The following is a 13,729-nucleotide window of genomic DNA, read 5'->3' on the forward strand; positions in this document are numbered from 1 at the left end:
CTTCCTCTTCTGTGTTAGTGCCAGCTTAATGGTGCGGCCGACTCTAGTTTGACTGCTTAAATGATGACACGCGTTTTAAATTTCATTGTGTGTCCTCCTTTCCTCTCCTAAGGTTCATCGGCGTGCCAGCTGATTGTCATGCCCGCCAACACCTTCAAGGTGCTCCCCTGCAAGCTACGCTCCAACCTGGCGGAGCGCCACTGGGAGTACGGCGAGAGCGCCAGCCAGTTCCTCTACCCCAGCCAGGACGGAGGCCTGGTGGTGGTGGCCCACGCCGACCGCCAGGAGACCTACGAGTGCTGGTCGGTGGAGGAGGGTTTCCGACAGCTCCTGGCCAACTATTGCGTGAAGGCAGAGGCACGGCAGGAGAGCACCACGTTGTTTGGCCGCTCTCGCACGCCACTGGCGCCCCAGGACGAGCCCATTGCGCTGCCGGGGGAGGCACGCTCGCCGCAGTTGGAGACCAAGACGTACTGGAACGAGCTGATCGTGGTGTGTGCCCTGCTGGCCTTCTCGCTGGTGGTGTTCTCGCTGTTCGTCATCTACCGCAACCGTGGGCGCATGAAGTCCATGCTGAAGGAGGGCGAGTGCCCCAACATCCAGCAGAAGAAGCCGCGTATCGTGGGCAAGCCGGCCGAGAGCCTGCCGCTGAACGGCAACACTGCCGTGCCGCCGTCCGTCTCCGACCATAAGGGCTACCAGACACTCAACGACAACTACTTCTGCAGCACGCCCACGCACGAGACGTGCTCCTCACCTGAGAACAGCAAGAGCTTCTCTGAGTCGGAGAAGAGGCCGCTGAACCTGAAAGAGAGTCACGTGGAGTGCTCACCCACATGTCCGAGGCCACGCGTCCGACTGGGCTCTGAGATTAAAGACTCAATAGTGTGATGTGGGTGGGGTCCAGGGTAAGGAGAAATTGACGGTGACAAAGCAGTGGTGACAGATGGGAAATGGTGTTCTTTTATTCTTTTTAAAAGATCACTGCAGACATGGGAACACCCAAAGGGAAATGTCCTGAACTCGGACACCTGGACACCTCATCTGTGTTTCGTCTTTGCTTTTTTTTTATATACAATAATATGGTCCCATGAAAAAGGTCTTCATTTAGGTCTTGTGGTCCCGTGCACATTTCCCCACGTCTGTCACGACTTGACCTCCAGTGGTCCCTACACCGAGGCTAAAGAAGGCGGAAAAAAATGTGTTGGTCTGAGGTCATATCACATCCATGGTAAGCCAAGGAGACCAGAGTGCGAGTACATTACAACCAATTTGGTGATGTACTCCCTTGAGCTGACACGGAGGGATCCAAAGAAGCCTCCTCGAAAGTCCGTCCTAATTATCTGCTCACTAGCATCCCCTCGAAGGCTGAGAAGCGGCCTCCAGCAGGTCACTATAGGGGGTCATACCATCATTCCACCTGGGGTTGCCCTCCTCTCAGTTACACCAGCACATCCGTTGGCATGGTCCCCTTACGATGAAACAAGAGGACTCCCTTGGAGGTAGACAGAGGGCAGAGCCTACGAATGTACTCCAAAAAGGACTTGTACCCCTCTTAAAATGACTGGTACTCTAGAGTGGACGACCCCTAGAGGCGCATGGAGCTTTTGAAAAGACAGGGGTTTGTATAGGGGACAGACAATCTCATTGAGATATGAGTATTGTCAAAGAGAATGCCAAGGTATTAGACGATATGTTGCCTTTACTGAAATTTGAATCAGAGTAACTATGAGTTGCAGAGGTCTATGATCCTTTATACATACAGTAATAATGTGACATCACTAAGTGGCAGTATACTATGCAAAGCACATAACAAAATGTGAAATGGAAAGTCATCAGGATACTTAGCTCACACATCTGTCCGAGTGTTGGCCTACTCCTCAGAGCTATCAGCACTGCTCTCTGTTTCAGACACATGGAATCTGGTATGTAAGCGAGAATGTGCTCAGTGTGCACCTAGTGCTCCAAGCATCCATTACCCATGATTCAGAGCAGCAGAAGGCACAGAGCGATACATAGAGACCAGGGTTGGGGAGTAGTTAGTTACATGTAATGGAGTTACATAATTAAATAACAAAGTAAATGTACTTGTAATACATTACCTTTACAGTTACTGGGAAAAATATGTAATTTATTAGAGTTCCCAATCAAAATGTGATTGGCGATTACAAAGAGGTTACATCCTGGTATATTGGTAAAAAGCTTCTATGTAGACTATAACATTCATATTGTTGCCTTATATTTTTTCACCATCTAGACAGGCTCCGTTTGGCAGTATGTGCTCGTATTTTGAGCATTGTTTTTGATTGGTTCTCTCGTTTGAATTTGCACTGCCTCTCGTCTGCCAATCAAAAAGTACTCAAAAATAATCAAATGTTGTAAGTTACATTACTTTGATAAAGTAGTTAAAATAGTAACATTACTTTTGACATTTTTAACAGGGTAACTAGTAATCTGTAACCTATAACATTTCAAAAGCGACCTTCCCAACCCTGATAGGGACCACCGGGGCTCAGTGAAACAGCTGAATGTGTATTCGGCCAGTAGGAGGTCAATCGCTCAACAGGGCAGTGAAAAATACACCAAGCAGAGATGACCAACATTCTCCTGTGTTTGTTTACATTACCAAAAATGATCGCATGTTGTATGTGCCAAAATCCAACAAAACGACAAAAAGCCAATAACAACAAAAAATGATATTCTCTTAGATGTCTGTAACATGGCACAATCAATCTACCACTCTAGGGACCGAAACAATTTCTAGAAAAAAAAACTTTTTCAATCTCTATCAGAACAACCTTAGTATAAGAAAAAAGAGAGAATTCAAGCTTGCCTAAGAAAGTGTTTATGAGCACAAGAGCTTACCAGCATCCCTGAAATGGAGAGAGAAGAAGCATCCATTAATTAGACTGTCTAACTGTATGTAGGCTGTATGAGAAATAGATCATTTTTGATATGGCATGTAAGAATACGTTTGGACCAGTGAATGAATGATCTTGGAAGCAGATTTAGAGATGGGCAGAACCACAATTAAATAAAATCTACCTAAATACTGTATGAATACACAGAGAAAAGCTAAGCGTGTTGCCCAGCAACACCTCTCGGTATTATGTGTACTATGTGTTCTGTAAATAGAATTTTAAGACTTCATAGCTTGACAGAGGGACTGTTTTCTCAGTTTCATACCCATTACCGTAACGATTCATGACAATGTGACCTAAAAATATATATCCATTTCATTTATTTCCAAAGATAAAACTATTCTCAACGATGTGATGCACCATTGAGTTGACATTCTGTGAAATTGTTTTTTTTTTGTCATGCAAACATTTTTTATGGTGGAATGTAGTAATACACTCATTGAAAGTATTCCAAAATCTCTTTAAGTAAAACATGTTGTGTCTTATTTAAATATAGTCTAAAAAATGTGTATAAGAGATTTCTCATTTCATTTCTTCTGACAAAGTAGCTGTGCGAAAGGCATACTGCTAACAGACTGCAATGGGAAAGATGTGTATATATGTACATTCTTACTGTGTATGTGGGGGGCTGTTGTAAATGGAAGGTTGCTATAGTGTAGGGGCAAGCGAAGAGCACAATGCTGCTTTTACCCACAATGCATTGTTTTTGCACAGAATGTTGGGGAGCCTTAGTTGGGAATGTTGAAAGAGTTTTTTTTTTTTTTTTTTTTACAGTTCTGTAGCAGCTTCTTTACATGTTTTCTTTTTAAAGATGCCTTCAATTAACATTTTATGACTCCAAGGTTGTCTCTCTTGGGACATCAAATATATGCTTCTACCTTGTGACAGAACACGATCAGGTTAACCAAACAGCAGCCTCCTCAGCTGCATGCTATTAGGTGGTAGATATAAAAAAAACATCATTCAGGCTTGCTCAAAGATTATGAAATTAAAACATATTTGAGTGGATGCCTTTCCATTGTGGCCAGTAACTGCACAATAGATCCAGTTAATATCTAAATGTTTTTTTCTTTGGTTTTATTATTTTAAAAGCAGTTTATTGTCGTAAACCACTGTAAATTGGAAGGTTGTCTGTACAACAGTCCACCACTGGTTATGTATCTACTGTGCATAGAAACCTTCAAGGTCTATCTAGAGTTATATACCCCATGTACTGCGTACGATAAACACACATACCAGTATGCTTACTAATCACACACACACACAAACACACTGGTGCATGCATCCATAGAAGCACACACACACATGTACAAACACACATTATTGAAGCACAAAGAACCTTTGACTTTAAAATATAATTTTATGTCTTCTTTTTTTACATTCGTCTTTCATTTGTTATTTAAAAGATGCCTAGGGACATAAAACAACCTGTGGTGATTCTAAACAAATTGGCTTTGACCCATTCATCCACTGACACGCAATGCAGTACAAAACCAGTTCTAATATTCAGATGATTCAGAGCAGATTCTATTGTTTATCCACACACCACATTGTATTTCAGTGAGTGACATACATTTGGATGGGACTGTGGTGAGATCTCTGATCTCAGTGAGCCAAACAGGGAGGCTATCAGCACTCCTCCCCAGTGTGGAAGCACTCCAGCGAGGAGTCACAGCAACAGTACGCCAAGTCTGTCGGACTCATTGTTGACGTGTAAACTTTTGTGTAAAGGTGTATTTGTAAATTGAGCTGCCATTGTACAAAAAGCTGTTGTGAAATGTATTTTTTTGTATTATACATCACTACTGTTTCTGTTGTTTTATTATACTGTACATAAAAAAGCACTTTATTTTAATTTTCTAAAATAAAACAGATCAAATATGTTTGAAAAAGGTTTCTTTTTTTGTGTTTATTTTCACACAGAGTACATACTTGTACTTTCAATCAACTAAATGTCTTCTGCACACAGCCAGATACATTACCTTAAGTGCTTATTAGTGTGTTTTATGGTTACACACCTGGAAGTATGAGGAACTTTTGATTATATAGCGTGAGGTTGACACGGATGATTTGTCACAGGATTAAGGCCAATTTTAAGGCCCTGACCAAGACGGACGGATCAATTGACTTGGTCCCCAGGCGCCATAAAAGGCTGCCCACTGCTCCTGGGTGCTCTGAAGGAAGGACAGTCCAGGATGGGAGAATGCAGAGGAAAAATTCACTGCAACCTCTTCGGCATGCGTGTGTGTGTGTGTGTGTGTCTTGTGTCGCCACCTAAAATGCACATGTGTGTTGCTGTGTGTCGTGTGTGCCAAATAATACTGACTTTAAATAAAACTGACTTTAAAAGTATCTCAGAGGAATAAGCAAGAAGTGTTCCCCCTATAAGACACACCTGTGTGCACAACTTATGACTAATAAGGAACATTTACTTAAAACTAGATTTACTTTTCGCTTTTAAAGTAGGCTGGTGTGCACCATGGCATGGATTGTTTCCTAACTAGCCTATTTTATTTACAGAAACATTATGAAGTCATTATTTTGTTTCTAATGGGATACACGCAATGGAACAATGTGCTTCCATAAGTGGAAAGTCCCAAACCTCTCCCAAACACAAAAAAGAAAGTGTAACATAATAAAAAATGAAAGGACAAATAAATACATTTGCTTTCAAAATGTGTACCATGGCAGCAGGGATTTATTTCCTAACTAGCCCATTTTATATACATAAACATTTCTCACAAGTTTCTTTTTTTACTTTTTAACCAAGGTTCGAGTTAAAATGAGTGATTTCAACATTTACTGATAAACTGATTTCCAGTTTTTTGTTTTTTTTTTCTACGTGAAAGGATACACATGATGGAACGAAAAGCCTCCCAAACCTCTCCCAAACACAAGTCCCAAAAGAAAGTGTAAGTCAGAATCCACTTAATGAAAGGATAAACAAATAAACTTGCTTTTAAAAAGGCTTAAGACTCATCACTTCATTCTGCGCTCTTAAAATGATCTGCCAATGAAAAAGACGCGTCATTAAGCAGAACGTTCAAAGAGGAAGCGCATGTGACGTGCCATGTCAGAGCAACATTTGTTAAGAAGCTTGGTGACTCCATCAAACTGCAGTAGCTTTCGTTTTAACATTTCAGTGTTGTAGCCCTGCAACAAATTAGTGACGACGAATTGTACGAAAAAAGCCCTGGAACCACCTGCCGCCACACTTGGATATTACTTGTCCACATAGCACCACTGCTATAACATGGGTATCCTTTATTACTGCGTGCGTCATGGTTAAAATGCTTAACGTTTTAATCTCAGCGTCTGAATACCTTAAACAAAATATTGAGGACAAATCTTCACATTGGATTACACCAAAATGCCAGAACAGGATAACTTTCCCATCAAGAAGCGCCTATGCTACGCTGTCGGGCATTTCTTGAACGATTTATGCGCGTCTATGTGGTTCACCTATTTGCTGGTGTATTACCACACCGTCCTCGGTTTCCTCGACACATATGCAGGTATTTTACTCCTCATCGGTCAGATAGCGGACGGCATTTGCACGCCTCTCGTCGGCTACGAATCGGACCGGGTAGCAGGATGCGGATCTTATGGCAAAAGAAAGACCTGGCATTTACTGGGTAAGGTTGTTGTGTCACACTCGCATTCTCATGGAGGCACATTAGTACTTTTTTTTTTACATCACTTCGAACTTCTTTTTCCTTCCAGGAACGTTGTGTGTGATTGTATCCTTCCCTTTTATATTTAACCCGTGCTTTGGGTGTACTGCGGGCATGCCGAATTGGGTGGGCATCACCTATTTCAGCCCATTCATTATCGTGTTTCAGTTCGGCTGGGCAGCCACCCAGATATCCCATCTGGCCCTCATCCCTGAGCTGGTCTCCAACGAAAATGACAAGGTGGAGCTCACAGCATACAGGTAGCAACTTCAATCAATCAATCCACAAATTAAAGCATGAAATAGATCACCTGCCACTTGGGTACTGGCACCACTCTAAAAGTAAAGGTATTTTGTGGGAAATTATAAAAGTTCCTTCATACTCCTTAAATATAACCAGGTAAATATTGCACAGAAAACCTTAACTGTTAAAGTCTTGGCCCAGAACACTGATGCCAGCAGAGACAAAGCTGAACTGAAAGAGTCACTCAGAGCTCTGTGTGTGTGTGTTGCTATTAATGGGAGCTTCTCTCTTTCTGTTTTAGAAATGCATTTACTGTGGTGGCTAACATCACAGTGTATGCTGTGGCATGGTTGCTCTTTCACTTCCAAGTAGAGCAAACAGATCCCACCATCGCCGCCAGCTTGGGACCTGTTGACATTCCCCTGTTCAGGGTAACATTCCTGTCCTCCTCGTTGGCCAAGATTTGAATGACAGTGAATCTTTTCATCTTTTTAGAAATATCACTAATAAAAATAGTCAAAACATGAGCAGCACAAGCCTGTAGACACATTACAAAAGTGAGAGGACAAGTTAAAATCCACACCTCATTCCATGAAAACTGTACTGCACTCGTGAACATACAAAGGCTCCTTGATAATAATGTGATCGCTGTCGTCTGTGTCGTGACTCCTGTTAGTACCTGGCTCTGATTGCGGTGGCCACGGGGTCGGTGTTCTCCCTCATCTTCCACCTGGGGACGCGTGAGACGATCCAGCAGACGGCGGATGCTGGCCCTCGTGAGGAGGAGAAGGAGGAGGGGGCCTGCCTGATCAGTTCCTACCAGTCCCTAATGCCCCCGTCCCCCGAGAGCTCCACCCCGCCTCTGCTGCTCCGGTGGAAGCACTGGCTTCGGGAGCCATCCTTCTACCAGGTGAGTTGAGCCTTCACTAACGTCAAGACAACAGCGTTATTTTTTTAGCTGGCAATACATTATCAATGCATTGGAAAGGATACGGATACATTTTTTCAAACTGTGGACAGTTCGAAACTAATTTGTTCACATAACCCTTCTGGTTTTCCAGAGCATCACTTCTCTCTGCCTCCATGTTAGGGTTCTTGATAAAGTGGCAACAGTCATGAAACAGTGATCATCAAATAGGCCTTTTGCTGTCACTGGCTTGGATTAGAGTGCAACTTACTTTACGTAATATCGTTTCTACTTTGTGAAATAGCATAGCTTTTCTTGTGTTGTCATATATCGATATCAAAGAAATATTGTGATAATATCGGATTATTAGTTAACCTGTGATTGTCACACATAGCCTAGGGTGACCAGACGTCCTTTTTTACCCGGACATGTCCTCTTTTCAAGACCTAAAAAATGCGTTCGGTAGGGTTTCCAAAATTGTCCGGGATTTTGCCTCGTCGGATAATAGTTTTTCTCTGGGTCTTTCACAAACTACTTTTTACTCCCTTACAAGTTTTGGAAAGGGTATCTCCCTTACGTTCCACCTTCTTGAGTGAGCTCTGACGCTAGAGAAAACTGTCATTGGTCGACCGCCCTCTCAGTGTTGCTAGATGCATGATAATTATCCTCCAAAGACGATCATTTTGAGCATTTGGTACGATACTTCGCCATTTCCAATCTGGCAACACTGAGCCCCTTGCCGCTTCCACTAGTAACTAGTATCTTTTCCACATGCAGATGTCATGTGTTGTTGTAAACAATGCAACTAGTGACTTGTTGCAGTGTTTACAACAGCACACTACACAGATGTGCTGTTGTAAACAATCCAACTAGTGACTAGTTGCATTGTTTACAACAACACATGACATCTGCATGTGGAAAAGATGGCAAAACCTCGTTGCGGGGAGGGGGCGGGGTCATCTGTATGCTATACACTACCACGCTCCCTCCGCCGCAACGAAGTGTCCTCTTTTTCTCAAACTTAAATATGGCCACCCTAAATAGCCTTCACAAGCATCCCTTCTGTTAAACCGCCAGTGCTGTAAACAAGCTTGCAGACGGACAAACTGTCAATATATAGCCATATGCTTGGTCTTCTAAACTGTTTAATAAAATAGAAAGGTTTAAATAGAAATTACCTGTAATAGGTCAGGTCTCATGTGCTTGACAGTATTTTGGGGTGTACCCTGCCAGAAACCTACCCAAGCAACATAAACAGTGTTTGCATATCTGTGTAATGAAATACTCTTGTTCTAACCTGAGCTCCAAACTTCCCCCAATGACTCAGTTGTTTTGATGGCGCTTCAACCCACAGGTGGCCCTGCTATACATGTGCACCAGGCTGATAGTGAACCTATCGCAGACATATATCTCCATGTACTTGACCAACTCTCTGATGCTCCCTAAGGTAGGTAAGCTATAGCATACTTTGATGGCCTGAATGACATCAAGGTTTGTTGTTCTTTGGATACTTTTTTTGTGTGTAGATTTGACATGGCCACTCTTTCTTTGTCCCTTTCCAATCCCAGAACTTTATTGCCACCATTCCACTGGTGATGTACGTGAGTGGGTTTGTGTCATCTCTGGTCATGAAGCCTGTTTGCAAGCTCATTGGCATAAATGTGAGTCCCCACTCTTTCTTTTTCATCTCTCTCTCTCTCTCTCTCTCTCTCTCTCTCTCTCTCTCTCTCTCTCTCTCTCTCGCTCTCTCTCTCTTTCTCTCTCCTTATCCATTTTTACTTCCTCTTTGTGTCTGTGTTTTGGTTGACAGTCATTTTCACCTTTCATTCTCGGTAAAACATTATATTTTGGTGGTATAAATTTGTATTTGAAAAAAATGGTTCCGGTCGGTGTTGAGGGGTGCCCTCATAAGATGGATAAGGATAACCGTGGTAGAACATTACCGTGTCATTAATTAAAGTAGGGTTAATCTGTATTTAGCCAACAGTGAACTTTTATTCCCCTGATTTATGCAATTTTTCCTAAAACTAAGTATAATTAGGAACACACTTCTTTAGATTAGGTCCATTTAACATTTACTATGTTACCTGCACAACGTCAAAACTTAAATGGGTCCTGTTACTTTGAAATAACAATCCAAAAGACAAGCCATGTCTGACTATATTATAAAATGTATTCCTAGATGACCTATTTGGTGGGTCTGCTGCTGATTCTGGCCTTTGCCTTGTGGGTTCTGCTGGACACGAGCATGGGCACGCTCATTTACGGAGGGGCGGTTCTCCTGGGGTCAGGTTCTACAATAATCCTGGTCATGTCTCTATCCCTGACTGCCAGGCTCATCGGAGAGCAAACGGTGGGCATCCACATTCTTTTGCATCGGTGTTGTTTTTCACTACTGTGCCAATTTGGAGTGTGTCCTTAACAAACCTGCCAACTTGTCCCATTTTTCCACACTCAGCAAAGTGGAGCCTTTGTGTATGGAGCAATGAGCTTTACTGACAAAGTTGCCAATGGCCTTGCTGTGATGCTAATCCAGACCTTGTATCCTTGCCAGTAAGTAAAACCCTTTTAATTGTCGCCAAGATGCTCCATGTCAACTGTAAGAGTCTTACGATTAGGTACTTTGAGAGCTGGTCTGAAAGAATTAAGCTAAATAATGATTCTACTGAAATTCCTTTGCCTCAGTACATAAGAACTTTAGTATAGTGATAGTGATTTCAATATATTTTCTATGTATAAAGTACAGAATATTACAGTTTATTAGGATGTACAGCCTGTATAGACTGTTGCACTACACAACGGACTGTATGTGTGTGTGTGTGTGTGTGTGTGTGTGTGTGTGTGTGTGTGTGTGTGTGTGTGTGTGTGTTGATCCATCTCCCATCTGTAGGACTGCATCCTGCTGTCCTGCCTGTGTGTGGTTTTATCACGATGTCATGGTGTGTGTGACCGGCGGGGTGGCTGTGGTTGCGGCCCTCAGTCTCGTCACCCTCTTCCTCTGGCCAATCCAGCTTCGCCAGTGTGAGTAACGACCCTGAAAACCCCTCAGAGTACACAGCACACAATACTTCCTCAATGCATTCCTGTCACCTGACTCATGGAAATGCAGACACATAACCACATGTCAGTGTGTGTGTGTCTGTGACACATCACAACACGTCAGTGTGTGTGCCTGAGACACATAACCACGTGTCAGTGTGTGTGTCCGAGAGCCCATGGACGCAGAGTGGACTTTGACCACCATAGTAACTTTATGTGGAAGACTCGGATAGGTGGGTTTCTAGAGTTACAAGCGAGAAGGAAAGGATATGGTCACACTTTATTTGGCCATCCCGTATAGACGATCTACAGATGCTCAGATTATAAACAATCTGTCTGTTGATTATGCCTAGGGGTTGGGTTTGGAAAAGTTCATGTTCAGTAATCAAAAATAAAATATTGAACTTGAATTTCAACAAACCATCAGTAATGTGTCTGTAGGGGGACTATCCAAATATTCTTATAAAATCATATTCCACAGTTTGCCTCACGTAAGTTGCTGTCCGCTGAATTGCTTTCTCTGTTAAAAATAATAGTTTAGATGCAAAAATCAATTTATTTCACAGATCACTGACAGGTGGAATGCATGACACTGTGTGCAAATTTACTAAAAATGTAACTGTTGCAATTACAGTGTTCATTCACTCAGTGTACTGTATTCCAGTTTATAACAGACTTTATAATCACTCCACATTCGGTAAAGGATGAACTGGTCCACTGCAGAGCGGTTTGCCAATTCAAAGGAAAATATTCACTTTTACTCAGTGCAGGTTTCAGACCAACCCCTTTCAGTTGAAGTACACTGACGACACAGAATAACTCTTATTTTTGAATCGTATACTGGTCAGTGTGGCCAATGTGAAATACTTATGGCCGATAAGATATGGACACGGGCAGTGTAGAGATTAGAGCATAACTGTAAACAGCCGACTCAGCACCCATTGAGGGGAATGACCATTGCTCAAAAATGCAGAAAATCCACAGGGGGTCTCAACCCTAAACTCTTAATCTCAGCCATTAATTTCATCCGCAACCGGAGTCATTTAACTGATGTCGTAAATCAAAGGCAGCCTATTTTCATATTGATATCATTGGTTCCGGCTCTCCTGAAAAAACAACAGAGTTAGTATTTATACCAGTGTGAAGTAACGACCGCAATGACTGCTTCCTTAAATTGAATGTCATCAGATCCTTTGTTATTGGTACACAGCAGGTGTGGAATCTGGCTCCTACAACTCTACAGTTGAAGGTTGAAGAAAATGAATACCAATTTTTCCTGATAACAGATCTAATATGTTTCAGTCTGACCATGCGTACGTTTTGGATTAGCAGCCTTTAATTAATATTAAAGACCCCTAATGGACAGTGGTACACGTGTATTTAATGCATAGTTTTATTTATTGTGACTTTATTGGAGATTAATGATTCCATAACCAATTGAATAACAAAAAAGAATGACATTTTTGCTGAAACCATATGAAGTTCCTCCACTCCTGGTTGGGTATTAAAATATATAAACACACTATGGTCAATAATTCACTTCTGTTGTCTTATGGCTTAATTTCTTGTCCCCCACTGCCTGGCACTGACATTGACAACTGATTGTATGATTTTTAGTTAATAAAAAAAAAAAAGAAGAATTATGAGATCTGTCACTGTGACTTTTCCTAAAGTTATAGGTTTTGGCCGTGGAATCATTTTAGTATCAGTATTGAGATATGTAGGCAGTATCTATATCTGTCTCACATCTCCCCTACCTGCATGAAACTTTGTGGTCAGAGTGTTTTTTTTTTCATAGTGGTTTTCAGAATGACTAGACTTTAACTCTCACTACTCCTAACTCTTCTATGTAGTCGAATCCAAAGCTATATGTCATGCTGCACATCCGTCTTTTTCCAAAGCAGGTGTAGATCAGCTCAGCTTCCTGTGTTTCTCTGCAAAAGTGCTTTAATGAAACATTGCCTGGTCCCCTCACAGGCCATCCTATTTTCACTGGACATGGGGCTGCGGATGGAAAGGATGCATATGGCAGTCTGGGCCGCTCTGTTATCGACTGAGGGCCTGACACTGCGCTGATAACACTGACTTGGCCACCAAGTGCACGGTTGTGTAGGCTGCTTGTCGCATTACGCCTGCATACATGGAAAGCCACCTGAAACACTCTTTTTGTTTTTCTGTCACTTTTTTCTTCTTCCGGTCGGTCCTCCATCTCGTTAAACGAGGAAGCACATCAATAACATAAGAGAATTGGTCATTAGCCAGCCTCAGAGTTGATTTGCTGTGAAATTACCTGTAATCCCCAGTTGTATATATTATTTGTGCTTGGGCAGAACACCCAGTCTGTTGCATAATGTCATTATGACTTTTTGTAAAGACTTTGTTTAACAGAGACAGTGTTTAAGGTATATTTTATTAGGTAGTTCATTTTTAAAACATCCTAAAATTAATTTTCATGGTACTCAAACACACTTGTCATTCCCAACCAGGCCAATGAATCTTTTTACATCATATAACATGCACCACGTGTCCAAATGTGTGGATGAAATACATCACTTTGCAGAGTAGCTAGCATTTATTAGTGCCAGATGTGTTGTAACAGGTGTTTACAAGGCAGCGATGTACTTCAGAATGCTTAATATAATAAGGATATTGAAAGATAGTTACAGATCCAGTCATTTAGAGAAGTCATTATTTGTACCCTTCTGTGTAGTGCTCAATGTGCAAGAAGAATGTAAGAGAAGATATCAGGGACACACTGAAAAGAGAATTCTGCTGACCTTTGTTTTTCTGTTCCTCAAATGCACCATATTGTTCCTGTTGCCATTCTCGTTATGATACGCAGACAGGCCAAATGAGGAGTAAACGGAAAGATAACATGTATAGCTAAGTCATGATAAGTGTTTGTGCTGAGGGGGGATTTTCTTTAATGAGAAGAAAAGTCTTCC

At 42.0% G+C, this 13,729-nt stretch overlaps 2 protein-coding genes across 2 annotated transcripts in view; both read left to right on the forward strand.

Moving 5' to 3' along the window:
• sema4ba (sema domain, immunoglobulin domain (Ig), transmembrane domain (TM) and short cytoplasmic domain, (semaphorin) 4Ba) overlaps window positions 1–4,678 on the forward strand; it is a 52,919-nt gene extending 48,241 nt beyond the window's left edge. Inside the window, exon 15 of the mRNA XM_080842043.1 lies at window positions 113–4,678. Within this exon, the coding sequence (XP_080698169.1) occupies window positions 113–891 (779 nt within the window). The 3' untranslated portion in view covers window positions 892–4,678. The remainder of the gene's footprint in view (window positions 1–112) is intronic.
• A 1,613-nt stretch (window positions 4,679–6,291) lies between these two features.
• Window positions 6,292–12,841, forward strand: LOC308368120 (major facilitator superfamily domain-containing protein 12-like; the record flags this gene model as incomplete). The annotated part of the gene is made up of 10 exons (XM_080842198.1): window positions 6,292–6,556; window positions 6,645–6,855; window positions 7,140–7,269; window positions 7,515–7,748; window positions 9,100–9,192; window positions 9,314–9,406; window positions 9,928–10,098; window positions 10,204–10,298; window positions 10,636–10,766; window positions 12,762–12,841. 10 exons carry the CDS (start codon window positions 6,292–6,294, stop codon window positions 12,839–12,841), a joined length of 1,503 nt encoding a protein of 500 aa, XP_080698324.1.
• Between the last annotated feature and the right edge of the window lie 888 nt (window positions 12,842–13,729).

The sequence above is a fragment of the Sprattus sprattus genome (assembly GCF_963457725.1).
Source record: "Sprattus sprattus genome assembly, chromosome: 7".
NCBI lineage: Eukaryota > Metazoa > Chordata > Actinopteri > Clupeiformes > Clupeidae > Sprattus > Sprattus sprattus.